This window comes from Plodia interpunctella, chromosome 4 (assembly GCF_027563975.2).
Source record: "Plodia interpunctella isolate USDA-ARS_2022_Savannah chromosome 4, ilPloInte3.2, whole genome shotgun sequence".
Lineage (NCBI taxonomy): Eukaryota > Metazoa > Arthropoda > Insecta > Lepidoptera > Pyralidae > Plodia > Plodia interpunctella.
The window spans coordinates 4,060,111-4,075,322 of record NC_071297.1 but is presented as its reverse complement, the minus strand read 5'-3'; the positions used below and the strand labels follow the sequence as shown (position 1 = coordinate 4,075,322).

The 15,212-nt window shown below is 32.9% G+C and overlaps 2 protein-coding genes across 2 annotated transcripts; one reads left to right on the top strand and one right to left on the bottom strand.

Moving 5' to 3' along the window:
- Positions 1-70: 70 nt before the first annotated feature.
- LOC128669375 (myosin-2 heavy chain-like) lies at positions 71-12,884 on the bottom strand. Its single transcript, XM_053744168.1, has 10 exons — positions 12,554-12,884; positions 12,188-12,329; positions 11,788-11,904; positions 11,317-11,474; positions 10,893-11,091; positions 9,571-10,725; positions 9,354-9,461; positions 2,491-9,001; positions 1,933-2,087; positions 71-1,401 (listed from the first exon to the last, which is right to left on the bottom strand). Exons 1-10 carry the CDS (start codon positions 12,674-12,676, stop codon positions 1,322-1,324), a joined length of 8,748 nt encoding a protein of 2,915 aa, XP_053600143.1. The 5' UTR covers positions 12,677-12,884; the 3' UTR covers positions 71-1,321.
- A 159-nt stretch (positions 12,885-13,043) lies between these two features.
- On the top strand, positions 13,044-15,203 carry mRpL28 (mitochondrial ribosomal protein L28). Its single transcript, XM_053744182.1, has 5 exons — positions 13,044-13,204; positions 13,306-13,573; positions 13,874-14,193; positions 14,545-14,726; positions 15,047-15,203. Exons 1-5 carry the CDS (start codon positions 13,184-13,186, stop codon positions 15,102-15,104), a joined length of 849 nt encoding a protein of 282 aa, XP_053600157.1. The 5' UTR covers positions 13,044-13,183; the 3' UTR covers positions 15,105-15,203.
- Positions 15,204-15,212: the final 9 nt, after the last annotated feature.

Sequence of the window (15,212 nt, the reverse complement as noted above, 5' to 3'; positions counted from 1 at the left end):
TTACAAATTCGTGAATGAAGAGGTACCTTTTCATATTGCTTATATACCTAGTAATAATCAAAGTCAAATATTATTTGAAATATAGTTTAATGAAAAAGAAAAACAAAACAAATTTACAATGTCATATACAAGGATCCTCATTCATATCGGACCTGATAAAATATATATACAATCAATAATAATGATTCTATGAAAAATTTCGTTCTTACATTTCAATAACATTTACACTTGGTAATGAACGAGAAGGCACGCTTCGAATTGATGTTCTCATTATTTTATGGACTTTTAAAATTTTAAAAACAAAGCCATCATTTGAATACCCTTAAAACATATATTACCGAATTAAACAATCACACAGATATAGAAATATTTTCATTATTTCTGAAAGGAACGTTACTATAAAGTAATTATATTTTGCAATAAAAATAACTGGTTCCAATGTTAAATGTCTAAGTATGTGCATAATAATAAAATGGAAACAAGAAATTATACAAGAATGGGGAAGGACGAAGCAGAAAGTCTAGTATTCTAGCCATTGAACTAAACTAAAATTTGTAGGAAAGGAATGCATCAATTGGTTTTAAATTTCAAATAAAAATCGTTCGTTCGTATTTGTCGCAGATATTTAGTCCGATAGCTGAATTTATGATGAAAAAAAAAATAAACAAATTCTAGTAAATAGTTATCATATTCTAAAATAAGTTGGAAAGTAGTGCAGACTGAACGAATATAAAGGAACCTACATAAACTAAATTATTTAATCGAAATGATGATGACCAAAATGATTATACATACCTAACATAATATGATCACGAAAAAAATACAGGCTATCGCTAAATATCTTTCAGTGGACAAGAGTGGTGTCCACAATTTATGAAATGTTCTACAAACATTTTAAAATTGTATCGTTATGGAAATTTATATAAATGCAATACCCTCTTTATTGATAGAATTATAGTTTTGACAGGTACAATCGATAGTAAACATCAACAAAATATATAACCACATTTTTTTCTAACAAGTAACAAACATGTAAACAATCTTCACAGTACTTATTGAAACCAAATCAAAAAATTAAGAATAAATCAAATAGTAGTTCAAATCTATACAATCTAAAGCAAAAAAACATTTAATAATCACGACAGTAATTTCCTAAAAAGTGTATTCAAAATTATTTACCTATATTTCTTTAAAATCATAAAAGGACATGGTAAGATTGTTTGCATAAGACTTGTAAGAAAACAGAGTTAAGCCCTACTAGAAACATACGCTCGGCAGTTTACCTGGATATTGTTATTTGGAAATTTCTGAAGCTCTTAACTCACATATGGACCACTTTTGGTGTACTCTTTCCTCGAAGCCAATTCAGCAAAACAGTGGACGTACTCTGAGAATCTCGTGCTGCAAACAGAAAATCAATATTGAATTTGTGTAATCGACATTAACAATGTTTTATTCGGTATTTTGTGACACGTGATGCTCTTTCGTGGATATGTATATACGAATCGACTTAGGAATATAAGCCTTGAGAGTGATAGGCAACACTTGACTTCTGGTCGATGGCCAGTTCCCAGATTCTGGGCTTCGTGATGTGATTTGTACGTGTGGTTCTGCCCTAGAAAATGACAACTCCCTATCATCTGGTGGATGTCGTACGACATGATTAAAGGCCAAAGCAACCATAGTTAACTTCACGTATATTCCAGTTTCTTCCTAAAAAATTGGGCTGTTTGGGACATATTACTAGCGGCCCATCTCGGCTTTGCTTGGGTAAAAAGATAAGAAATTTACACCTAAAACTTCCTCAGGAATCACACTATCTATTGTTGAACGAATGAAAATCCATGCATTATTAGTTTTTGGGTTTATCGCGGATAGACAGACGCGATACAGGACTTTGTTCTATAATATGTAGGGGATACTATGTCTTACAGAGCGTGTGGTGCGCCTGCGCGAGCTGGTCGCGCGCCTCAGGCGGCAGCAGTGCCACGTCGCGCTGCATGAGGCGGAGCCCCAGCTGTCGCTGCTCACTCTCCTGCCGCAGCCTCACGTCCCGGCTGTGCTTCACGCTGCGCAGCTCCGATAATCTAACAATTTGATTGGCTTTTAATTTTAATTTGGCATTCGGACGACTGACAACAAAAGCTCCTTACAAATCTTCGCATTATCACGAAACATATTTAGTTGCAGAAAACGTTAACAGTAACGTAAATTAAGAGGTAATACGTAAACGGCTGGAAAGATATCAGGAACCGAGATGAGAGAAAATCGGAATGTAAAGAGAATTAAGAATGGTCATTCTTTTGAATGATCCTACTATCATAAATTATAATTTTATAAAGATAGAATTTCTTCATAATTTTTAAATTGAAAACTTCATTACGTACGTACGTTCACGTACTAATATAAATCCAGTGATTATAAGCTGATGCAACTAATCAACATTAAAATATTTATCAGAAACTATATCGTACGAATCATTACACTTACTTAGCTTGTAGTTTTGGTTTATCTCCGTCAGGATCACTTATGCTGCTGCTGCGCGATGTTTGGCCGCGATGAATGTCAACAAACTGCTGCTCTTTGTCTACTGAGATACTGGGTAATTCCGTTACTGTCTCCTGGCTAGAATCGAAAGAGTCGTCGATTCCAGCAGTTTTACATCTCAATTTGAGTTCTTCATTTGAACGAAGGCTGTCGGATAGACGTAGCTGTAAAGTATCTCTCTCTTCCAATAACTGTGTGAGCTCCATTGTCAGTTCTTCACAGCGCACATCTCGTTGGTGTAACATATACAAAGCGAGGTCCAGTTCTGCTCTAGGAACAGCATCTAGTAACTCCTTGTTCAGCGTTTCAGGTGATTCCGACTCCGAATCCGGTTTCGTATCAGAGGAAAATGTCACGTGTTTTTCAATTTTGCCAGCCGACACGCTTATCATCTTTTGCAAATTAGCTATCTCATCGTTTAGCGTCACTATTTCTACCTCTTGGCTTTCTAATGCTAATTGCATTTCTGCTGTATTATTCGAATGTTCTTCTAATGCTTGCTTCAATTCTGTAATATACTTATTCAAATTCGTGCACTCTACGATTTTTGCGTTTAAGGCTTCATTTAAACTATCCTTTTCAGCTTCCAACTCATTTTTATTACCCTCGTAGTGTTCTGTATTTTCGTGTATTTTTAAACGTAAAATAGCAAGTTCCGATTCTTTTTCGTAAGTTATATCTTCTACTTTCTTTTCATATTCTATGAGTTGTTTCCTGACATTTTCGAATTCTTCATTTCTTTGAGATAAATTATGTGTGTATTCTAAAGTTTTTCGGTATATTTCACTATCTTTCAGTTTAATATCATTATCCAAATCTGTGATCCTATTTTCTAAGTCCATCATTTTATTGATAGCATCTTCTAACTTTTGATTTAATAAATCATTTTGATCTTTCGTAGCAGTTAATTCAGATTGTAGATTTTTGGAACTCTCTTCATATTCTTCTACAGACTGTTGATGTTTGACTCTCAATTCATGCATAAGTTTTTCATATTCATCCTGCTGTGTAATTAGTTTATTGTCATGCATAATTTTTTCATCTTCAAGCTCTGAACGTTGCATATCCAACTGATTCATAACTTCTGCATACTTGTCTTGTAAATTAATCAAATGTTCTTCTTTATCTTTTAATTTAGTCTGCAATGCGTTGACCTGTTCGATCATAATAAGTTTATTTGTCTCTTCTTGGCTTGATGATTGAACACTATCCAGCAATTGCTCATATTTAGATTCAGCAGCATTTAACTCAGATCGAAGCTCCTGTTCGGTTTTCTGGAAATCTGCCTCTCTTTGCGCTAAATGTTGTTTCCATAGTTCGGATATTTCAAAGCCACGCTGGTCAACTGCGCTTGCAATGGAAGACCGCAACTCGGTAACAGTGGATAGTAATTCGTCATTTTCAGTATTTAATTGCTGTACTTTAGCTTTCAATTTAATAATTTCATCTGAGTTTACATCATTATCAATATTTTCAGAGATCTTGATATTGAGCTCGTGTATTTTGTTTTCAAAATCCTTGCACTGTTCCTCGTATTTCCGGATCTGCTCTGTGTAAAAATCGCATTTGTCTAATAGTTCTTGATTATTTTTTTCAACGCGCTGTTTATCTTGTTGGCTAACCATTATTTGTTCTTGCAATGCATCACATTTTTCTGACCACAATAATGAATCAGATCCTTGCAATTTGGTTTTATTAAATTCTTCATTTAATTTTGATTTAAGATCTTCCATTTGCGATAATAGTTCCACGATTTTATTTTTTGCCTCGCTTTCCGAAACAGTCGCAGATTGTAAATCTATTTGTAATTGAGAATATTCGACTGACTTTTCGTTTAGATCTTTTTCAAACGCAGCTTGCATTTCGTCCTTACTGGATTTAAGTTTGTCATTATTCGCGACCAATTCATTGAAGCGCATTTCTAATGCATTTAAATTTTGCTTAAGCTGCTCGTTATTATTTAGTAATTCACGGTTATTGCTGTGTAACTCTGATATAAGCTTGTTTAGATTTTCGCAACTTTCACATGACTTTTGTTGTATTTGACTTTGTAAGTTATTAAATTTATTTGTCATCTTATCTTGTTTAATAGATAGTTCTTTATTTTTCGACGCTAATTGTTCAACCAATTGTTGTAATTCATCGTTTTCCCTTTCCAGTTTAGTAATTTCCTCTTTACTCACGTTATCTGGCACAGATGAATGGACTGTTGATGGTTTATGTTCTGGTGTGTCTTTTGATCCCCACTGCATAGAAGACAATTTATCATTCACTTCTTTGAATTTGTATTTCCATAATTCTACTTCGTTGTCCATTTTCTCTTTCATTTCCACAAACTTATCGTTGGCGTTATTAAACACTTCGTTTTGTTTTTTAACAGCTTCTTTTTCCTTCTTTTCCTTCATCAAATCAGCCTGAAGTTCTTCTATTTTCTTTTCCAATCCTTGAATGTTTAAACGTAGCTCATCTTCAATAGCCGAATCCAAAAATGATGATTGTGAAATTTCTTTGGATAATTTTAGTTCCTTAGTTAATGAGTCATTGCTAGCTTTTAATTCTTTCAGCTTTTTCAAAGCTTTTAGAAGTTTAACATTATTAGCTTCTAAGTCACCCTGGAGCGCCTGATTTTCTTTTTTCAACTGTAGTACTTGTTCGTTAAGATGTGACATCCCAGGAACAACTTCAGAATCTTCACTATCTCCGAAGCCCCATCCTTCATCAGAGTTAAATGGATCAGCAACTACTACTGAAGATTCATCTTGTCCTTTATAACACAGATAACTCTTCTTTGGTACAATTGGAGGTTCTATCGATTTCTCAAAATCGTCTGGTTTAGATGTTGACGCTGTTTGGAAATATTCTGAAATTTTCATGGCAGAATTTTTACTTTCCATTTGTGGGTCTACATTCGAGACTATTTGGGATTCAAGGGATGACATATCACATATTTTAGGTTCTTCATCACTTAAGGCTTCTATTGTAGAAGAAATAACCATACCTTCTGTTTTAGGTATATTCATTTCGAATGAAACTCGTTTCTTATCTTTCATCTCTTTTATGATTTCTTCTTTCTGCACTATATGTTTTTGAAGCTGTTCATTCGATTGTTTTATGTCATTTAACTCTATACAAAATGCTTCATTTTTTGAGGCAAGATCAGATATCTTGTTTTCTAATGAAGACACAACGGAAATATTATTGTTTTGTAATTCCAGTATTTTATTATTCAATTCATAAATTTCGTCATTTCTTCTGTTGAGCAAAGCATTTAAATTATTTATTTCATTAATATACTGTTCAGTATAATCTGGAGATACGACATCTCCTTTTTTAGCAGATTTTTCGATTAGGTCCTGATTTATTTTATTTAGTTCTTCTATATTTAAACAAAGATCTTCTATTTTCTTTCTATATTCTTGAAGCTTCTGTTCTAAACTCGTAACATGCTCACTAATTTTTTCATATTTCTCACTTAGAGACTTTTTCTCCTTAATAGCATCTTCGATTTGTGTGTTGAATTCAGTTTCCAGTTCTTCTATTTCTTGCTTTCTTTGGACCAAGAGAGTTTGATAATCTTGGGTGAGCTTTTTCAAATTGGATTCTAAATTATGTACATGTGTTTGATATTTGATTATTTCAGCTTCATACGCATCAGTTTTACTAGCCTTTTCTTCTATTGTATTGCAATGTTCTTGTATATCAGAAAGCGCTTTTTTAAGTCTTTGATTTTCTTCATTTAAATGTTGGATCTTATATTGTAGTTCTTTATTATCACTTTCAATTTCATATAGTTGTTTTTCAACCACCCTATCGTGATCCATAAGAACTGCGAGCCGACTAACCAGTTGATCTTCTTGACTTGAATACTCACTGTAAGCTTTTTGTTTTTCTTGTAACTGGCTATCTAATTGATCTGCTTTCCGTTCAAGAGAATGTCGCCTATCCTCCATGGCTGAAATAACTTCTTCTAAACGGCAGATATGATTTTTGTGTTTATTTATTTCGGCTTCTAAAGTTTCAATATATAAATCTCTTTCTTGCACTTTAGCAGCGTGACCAAATAATTGCTGCTCTTGAATTTCGATCCTACTTAATAATTCATTAATCTCTTGTTGTTTTTTGTTTAAATCGGACTCAAAAGAAGAAATCTTAGTAATTAAATTGAAATTGTTCTTTTGTTCAATTTCATGTTCAACTATTTTATTTTGTAATGCATCAACTTGTGTTTTAAGATTAGTGTTCTCTTCTTGAACAAAATGCAACTCTCTGTGCGACGTTGTCAGGGCATCATTTAATTCTGACATTTTGTCCAACGTTACAGCCAACTTCTCTTCGAGGTCTTTAAGCTGCGCTTGCATTTGTACAACATCTTGTGACTTTTGTTGTTCTAATGATATTTTTAACGATTGAAGTCTATTTATCTCTTCTTCTGCAAGTTTCACTTTTTCTTGCAATGATGGAAGTGTCGATATTTGTATTAAGAACTGCTCAATCTGATCATTTTTAATTTCTAGTTGTTTTTGGGTATCGTTTAATTGATTTTCCAGTTCAGTGTACATGGTTGATTTTTTCTTTATATTTACAGCAAATTTCTTTAACTTTTCTAACAGTTCTTTGTTTTTAGCTTCAACTACTTCAAATTGTTCTTTCAATTGGTCTCTCTCTGATAGAATTACCCTTTGTTCTTCAATTCTTTTCTTTTCAACTTCATTTTCTAAAATTAAATCTTCTATGTCTTTCTCTTTCTGTGACAAAATTGTGCGCAATTTTTCATTCTCTATAGACTCTTTTCGTAGTTGTAACTTTATTTCATGAATTTCCTCGTCGCGCTCTTTAGCTTCAAGCATTACACTTGATACTTCTTCAGAATATTTCTTCTGCTGCGCTTGTAATTCTTTTATAAGAGCTTGTTTTTCTATTAAAGTATCTTGCATTTTTTTTAGTTCTATGTCAAGGTTATTATTTTTAGTTTCAAGGGCACCTTTCAGCGACAGAAGTTGAACTTTTTCATCTTCTAAAATTCTTAATTTATCCTCATTCTCTGATAATTTCTTTTGATATGCAGCTATTTGTTTATTCAGCGTTTTCACAAGTTCAGCGTTAGGATCATTATGTTTCTCTTCTTCAAGTATCTCTATCGTAGATTTCAGTTTTTGAGAAACATCATTTAGTTTCGTTATTTGATTTATGTATTCAGTGAGTTCTTTGTCTTTTTGCTGCAAAGTGTTATTGTAATTGAATACTTGTTTTTCATACTCAAGCAACAAATTTTCCAATTCATTTACTCGAGCATCTCTAACACTGAGTGCAGATGCATATTCACTATGCACTTTTTGTAATTCTGTTTGGAGGTCATCATAGCTATTTTTCAGATGCAAGTATTCATTTTGAGTATCACTGTCTTTATCTTTTTGATCCAATTTTTCTTTTAGTTGTTGGTTCTCGTCAGTTAAAATATTAATTTTAGCTTCGTACGACGATTTAGCTTGCAAAATTTCATTTTGCTTTTCTTGATTCTCTTCCAAAGACAATATTTTCATTTGACAATCAGCAATTTCCGCCTCCCTTTCTTTTATAGTATTCTTCAATTTAAGTATTTCTTTAGTAAGTTGCTTGACAGATTTTGTTTTACTTCCTTTATCTCCTGATAATTTTTCATCTTGAGGCAAATCAGATACAGTTTCAGTAGATTCCTCTATTACACTAGGTTTAGAAACTTCAACGGCCTCTTTCATAATATCTAACCTTTCACGTTTCAGTTCTTCAATTTGTTGGTTAAGGGTGTTATTTAAAGTGTGTAACTCATATTTTTCGTTATTTAATAACTCGATATTAGCTTGCATAGCGCTGCAATTATTATTTAGTTCTTCTATTTTACCAAGCAATTCTTCATTTTCAGTCTGAATTATTGTCATCTTTTCCATAACTTCTTGTCGCTCTTGTGTGAACAATTCAATTTTTTTGTTCAAATCTACACTTTGCTCCATCAAATTTTGTATAGTTTTATGTCCATCACTATCTTCAATAGATTGTTTGAATTCATCATCGAGAGGTTCATTCCCCTTGCCTTTATTGTATTCCTCAAGTTCAAGCTTTTCTTGAGTTGTTAATGATTCAACAATTTCAATAGACTCTGCAGAACTAACCTTTTCTGCACTCAATTTTTCAAGTTTATCAGTAAGATCAATGTTTTCTTGAATGTAATGTTCTAACTTATGAAAAATTTCTTCTTTTTCTTCTTGTAAACGTTTTATATTTCCATTCAACTGATCTTTGTCTAGTTTTAGATTATCTATAATTAGTTCCAACTCTTTTTTAGATGCCATGAGTTCGTCTATTTGTTCTTCCAACTGCACTGATTTCATTTCAGAACAAACTTGCTCATTTTGGTATTGAGACATATCTGCTAATTTATCTTCCATTTCAACATACTTTTGTTGCAGCTCATGGAGCTCTGGAATGAAACATGTAACATGTCAACACTTAACACATATTTTTAAGTATTTTAAGTGTGATCTATATTATATCAGTGTTAGCAAATAACACTTGATACATATATTAGACATCAGTGTCCCACTAATAAGATAAATATGTTAAAATTTTGGCTGTGAACATGGTTTCCACTCAATCTCGCAAAATCAACTGGACGGATTTTGATGAATATTTCATCAAATATTAGAGGAATATAATGTGGAAGAGCGCATAGAGTGCTTTGTATCCCGAAATTCTGAAAAGTACTCTATGTATGCCACGGTAGTAAAGCCCCGCGGCGCAACTTGTAGCCTGATATATTAATTATATTTTACCTTGTACAAGATCGAATTTTTGTGATTCCAATGTGCTTATGGCTTTTAGTCTTGTTTCTGCCAAACTTTCCATTTCAACCATTTTTTTGTAAACTTCAGTATCGGTTACTGAAATTAAGATATTAAAATTATATATATATATATTGCAAACACAGAATCATCCCGCGCCTTATGTGGGTACAGTTCAATATAAAAAGACATCTAGACATATACTTACATCTGCTGCTATCATAATCTACAAGATGTAATTGTAAATTACCCTTTTCCTCTTCTAATTCCGCAACTTTTTGAGACAATTGGTGCACTTCTTCATTAAGCCGCACAATCTCAGCATTTGCATCTGATACTTTACTGAAGTTGTCAATTGTCTTTTGCATTTGCTTGATCTTTAATTTGTGGTTTGATTTAACCTTGATCATATTTTTGTTGGCAGTGTCAATATCTGTATTAAGCAAACCAATCTGTTCCTGAGCAGCTTTCAATTTATCATTAAGCTCAAGAATATTTAGTGACTCATCAGGTTCACCTGATTTAGCTTCCAATTCGTCAGAAACAATGTTAGATTCAGTTGCAACACCAACATCTACAGTATTCATTTTAGTTTCTTTACCTACACTTTCGAGGGTTTGAATAGTAACTTCTTTCTCTGAATTTGATGCACGTAATTCATCTATCAAGGAAAGATGTTGAGATATTACATATTCCTTTTCTAAAATCTCTTTGTTGAGAGATTTCACTAACATTTCCAATTTTGTTATTTCATTTTTATTTGACTTTTTATCTGCTTCTTGAGATGTTGATTCGGAAGACAAGTTACTCCAAGGTGATTTCAATTTGGAAGCTACATTTTTGCCTTTACGGGCTGGTAGAGGGCTTCCTTTCTTAACAGGGGAACCAGTTCCTGGTGACTTATTTTCGTTAGTTGTAGCTAGTTTATTTTCTAATTCTTTATTTGTCTTTCTTATCTGACAATTGAGTTCCTCCAATAACTCAATTTTCTTGGTCAGTTCAACCATACTAGCTATTTCTTTTGAACCTTTTTCTTCTTCCACATCTTCTAACTCTTTAACTGACGGTGTCTCTGCTTTGGTTTGTGATAATTTGTCTATACTTGCCATAAGATTTTGAATTTCTTTATTTTTAAGGTCCAATTCTTCAGCTAATTTTGAATGAGCTAAACTTATTTCAAATCGTGAATTTTCCAGTATAGTGTTTGCTTCCTCTAGATTTTTTATCTTTTCATCTTTGACTTCAATTTCTTTCAATAGTTTTTGCTTTTCTTCTTTCCATTCAGACTCCATAGACACAAAATTTTCCTGCATTTTAGTCATTTGTTGCCTTGTATCTTCTAGTAATATCATTGAATCTTTGTCTGAAAAAGATAATACTTATTTAATTATATATAAACACTTCTTTTAAGGCTCAAAAATATAAGAGACTGAAAGACATAGGTGTGGTGAATACTCACCAACAAGAGCACAGCTCTTAAATAATAAAATGATAAGATTTCTATTCTAGGGTCCCAAACTTTTGACTTACCTTTTTTACTCAAACTATCTGACATCAATGTTGTCGCCATATTTTTAGCTTCAATAATTTGGTCCTTCTCATTAAGTTTTTCTTGCAAATCCAATATTGTAGTTTCCATTGCTTTCATTTTCACTTGCATTACACTTAACATGTTTTCCTTCTCTTTTACAGTGCTTATAAGTTGAGTCAAATCCATATTATCTGAAGTCTATAAAAAATTGTATATGAAAAAAAAAAACTTTGATCTGAATACGGCTCATTGAAACTTGATTGTATTGAGCTTTTGGGCTGGGCCAGTTTTAGCATCAGAGTTACACCAAATAATTGACCAAACTAAGACTTCTTATGTGTGCAACTTATGTACAGTTTTATTTGAACATAAATTATAACTAGGTAATATAAATTTAAAACATAAGTATTTATTTTTATTTACCTTTTTTACTTCTGTTTTTATATTTGTTATGGACTCCTTCCTACTGGAAGACTTGATAGATGATGGTCTTTTACTAATTTCCTTGTATTGCTTAATTCTCTCCATTAGAAGTTCCTTTTGTTTTAAAGTATTTGCTAAACTTTCACTAATACCAGGTACTGTAACATAAGATACTAGGAGTTACTCACTTAATACATTTTATGTATTAAATATAATAACTGACTCCTCCTTGCCCTAATAGTTTATAATTTTCTTTTTTTCCCCTATTATCCTATTACTTAAGATCAAACTTTATAAAATTTGTATTCATATTTTAGAGTAGTAATCACATAATTGCAGTCATAATTTAGAGTGATTGTAATGCCATAAATATTATTGTATGGACATAAAGCAACTAAAGTACATTTTTTCTTACATATTGGAAATTTATCTTAAAATAGAATTTTGTACACTTGATAAGTAGGTACTTACTGTTTAAGGCCTCTTTTACAGACAAAGTGGTAGATGTGTCAGTAACAGCAGAGTAGCCTGTCCGTTCACTCATGGTGGATGCCATTTCTGAAGCAGTGTCCCCAGCATCATCTTCCTCTAAAGTAATAAATGTATAACATGAAAAGTTGAACTAAAATTACCTTTGTTGAAAAAAATAATTAATATCAATATTTTTATAATTGTTCAAGGATTTTTTTCATTTTAAATTCTACATGAATTTAATGATTTCACTTACTAGCAAACTTATGCTACAGGCCTACAGCAGTTTTCCAGTATTGCCATCAGTACAGCCATTGATTTAGCCAAAATTACTCATCACATAAGAATGTCATTGTTGTAAATGCAAAACTGATACTGGAGATAAAAAAAACCTTCTCACCAAATGGTCGTCCAAGTAATTCAGCAGTTGCTTTTCGATGTTCTTTGATGCGTTTAGAAACAAGAGCAGCATTTTCTAAAGCCTTTTGAGCACGCTCAAACTTTATTTGTCTGTCGGATGATGATGTACTGCGCTGTGGAGTCTGAAATATGGAACCATATGTGGTACAATTTAAATAACTAGAAACTAATGTCAGCAATTCAAATCAATGCTGACTGATTGTAAAGAACGACGTAATGTTTGTTTAGTAGTGCATTGTAATATTTATTGGTAATTCCGCAGTTGATTGATTGTTACAGATACAAAGCTTTTAAGTTATGTCCTTGGTTTTTGGGAATTATCTTGACGATTTTTCTTTAACTATACCTTAGTTGATCTAACACTTTCAGCAGCACTGGATATTTCACTAGTGGACACTGCTACATAGCTATCGATGTTGTCCGATGTGTCCCCTTCGTGGGGAAAATCAAACTTTTTATTGTCGGACATTGTATGTTACACTCAGCGAACATGAATATAGGAAATATGATGCACTTCTTACTAAGGTAAATTAACAGACTTTAAATACCAATACCAAACGAAAATAAAGTTATTAGAAATCTATAAGAAGAAGGTATTTTACAATATATAAACATTATTCCACCACCACTTGGCACTATATTTTGCCATTTGCTTTTGCTTGTATCTGATTGTCTGTTCTGTCATTGTCATGTTTTACCACGTCATCCCGAGACGTCATCCTTTTTCTTAAATTAAAAGACATTGGTTGAAGTAACATAAATCCATATTCTGATACTGCCGATAATAACTGGGCAGCTTTCTTAAATCTATGGATGCGAGCTCAATGTTGAATGCATTACTATTAAGTCACTGTCAAAATTGTCAAAGCAACCAAAAAAAAAATTGTAACCTGGTTTGTCAAATTTTGTAGGGTTCAGGTCAGGCTGAAATTCATTGGATTATTTTACTTATATGGTAGCCGTAATAGTTAAATAAATGGCATCATCGCGACTCCAGGTAATTATTTAATCGTTTTTACCAACAACAATATGAATAAGTACTTTGAATGTACGCGGACATACTTGTGATGACCTAGCTAATGCGCAATAATTTTTCAGGCTACTGCCCGTCAGCTATCGAAAACATTTAAGAAAAAAGGTAGATTTGAAATAGGGATAGCTTCAGAGTTACCTCAAGCCTATAAGAAGTTTTGGCGTGAGTGGAAAGTACTCAAACCAGCAGCCGTACACTTCGTGCCTCAAGAGGGCAAATGGAAGCGTGACGAACTGACAGGGGAGACTTTGCCGATACAAAACATAGCAATTCCATTGAAATATCCCTCTGAAATCCATGACGGAATATGGGGTGGTGAGGCTGTTATCAAAGGTGTGTAACTAAAATCCAAAAATGTATATGTAGTTTTTGAATTATGATTTTTTGAAGTTTTACATATGTCATCCATGTACCTATTCAAAAGGACAGGAGGTACCACAATAATAAAAAGACCAATATATTTATTGTGCATTTCCTCAAGTGTGGGTGCTTGCTTATGAGTTTTATACTCTACCCCCCCCCCCCCCCCCAAAAAAAAAAAACCCACCTGAACCATATTTTGGCATGGCTGAAGAAGTTCTACACTTAATAACATTGTGGACCCCTATTTTCAGACTTGATTGATATTTTCAGGATTTCAAAAACGTGATTCACGCCGACGTCGTGTACCCCACTACTGGGTACCAGTGCTAAAAAGGACTGTAGTAAAGTCTGAGGTGTTGAACACACATTTATCTGTAACAGTCACTGAACGGACTATTAGACTCATTAATGATCACTATGGATTTGATCACTATTTGCTCAAAACACCTGCTTGTGACTTAGTGTCTATGTTGGCACTGAAGTTGAAGAAACAGATACTAACTGAACTAATGAATGGGTGCCCAAGACATGCATATGACCCACAGAAACAAAAGGAAATTTATGAAGAGTACAAAACATACTTATCATCGGTGTGTACTTAAGTTATCCATTCATACAAATATTATAAATGTGAATGATTGTATGTCACATCTGCCTCTCTTAGCTAAACCGATGGGCTGATTTTGATTAAATTTGTAATAGTTTAAGACACAGGGACAACAGGCAACCATGGGCAGACTTGCAAGCATAAGGCAATTTTCCCATTCTAATTATAACAAAAAGTCCCAACACTAAAAAGTAGAATGCTTTAAAATGTGGGTTCATTGTTGTATAATTATATCTGTGACAACTAGTGTGTTAATTGACTGACTGAACTTGGGTCACTAAATCAAAAAGAATGGGCATTTGATTTTTTGTCTAAATTTATAATAATCTTACAGTATACTCCGGAAGAAATTGAATGGTACGGATTGACTTGGTATGAAGCCTTATCTAAAGTAGCCAAACTAAAGGAGGCCGCCAATAAGCCAATTCCACTTAAAAATATATACAGAAAGAACCTTGTGGAGAAATTGAAGGCAGCGGGTATTGAGGGAAGTGCTAAGTCTGCTGAAGATATTGCGTGAGTTTAATTAACTACTAATAATCTAATCTAATTGTAGGGTCTCATTATACTATATGGTCATAAAGAACCATTTTTGTCTATTGTCACACTGCTGGCCAAATATATGTAAACTGTGTTTAATTGGCACTATATTTTGCCATACACTATATTTTAATTCTGATAACATTAATCTGTCACTAACATCAGATCGGATTAATGCAAGCAAAAACATGTCTTTGGTTCTATAAAATCTCAGTTGGACTGTTGCCTCATTGTAGGATGTGATTGACACACATTACATGATATGATTCTGTTAATAGATTATATTTTCTTTTCAGAAGCACTACCTCTTGGCTCTCCAAAATGAATCCATTTGGTAAAAAAGATGAAGCTTAACTTGCATGTTTATATAGTTGAATTTAGTTTGATCATCAAAATGTATAAAATTGTTATGTTTTAGACGAAGTGTAATATTGAATTAGATAGACATGTTTATTTTATGTT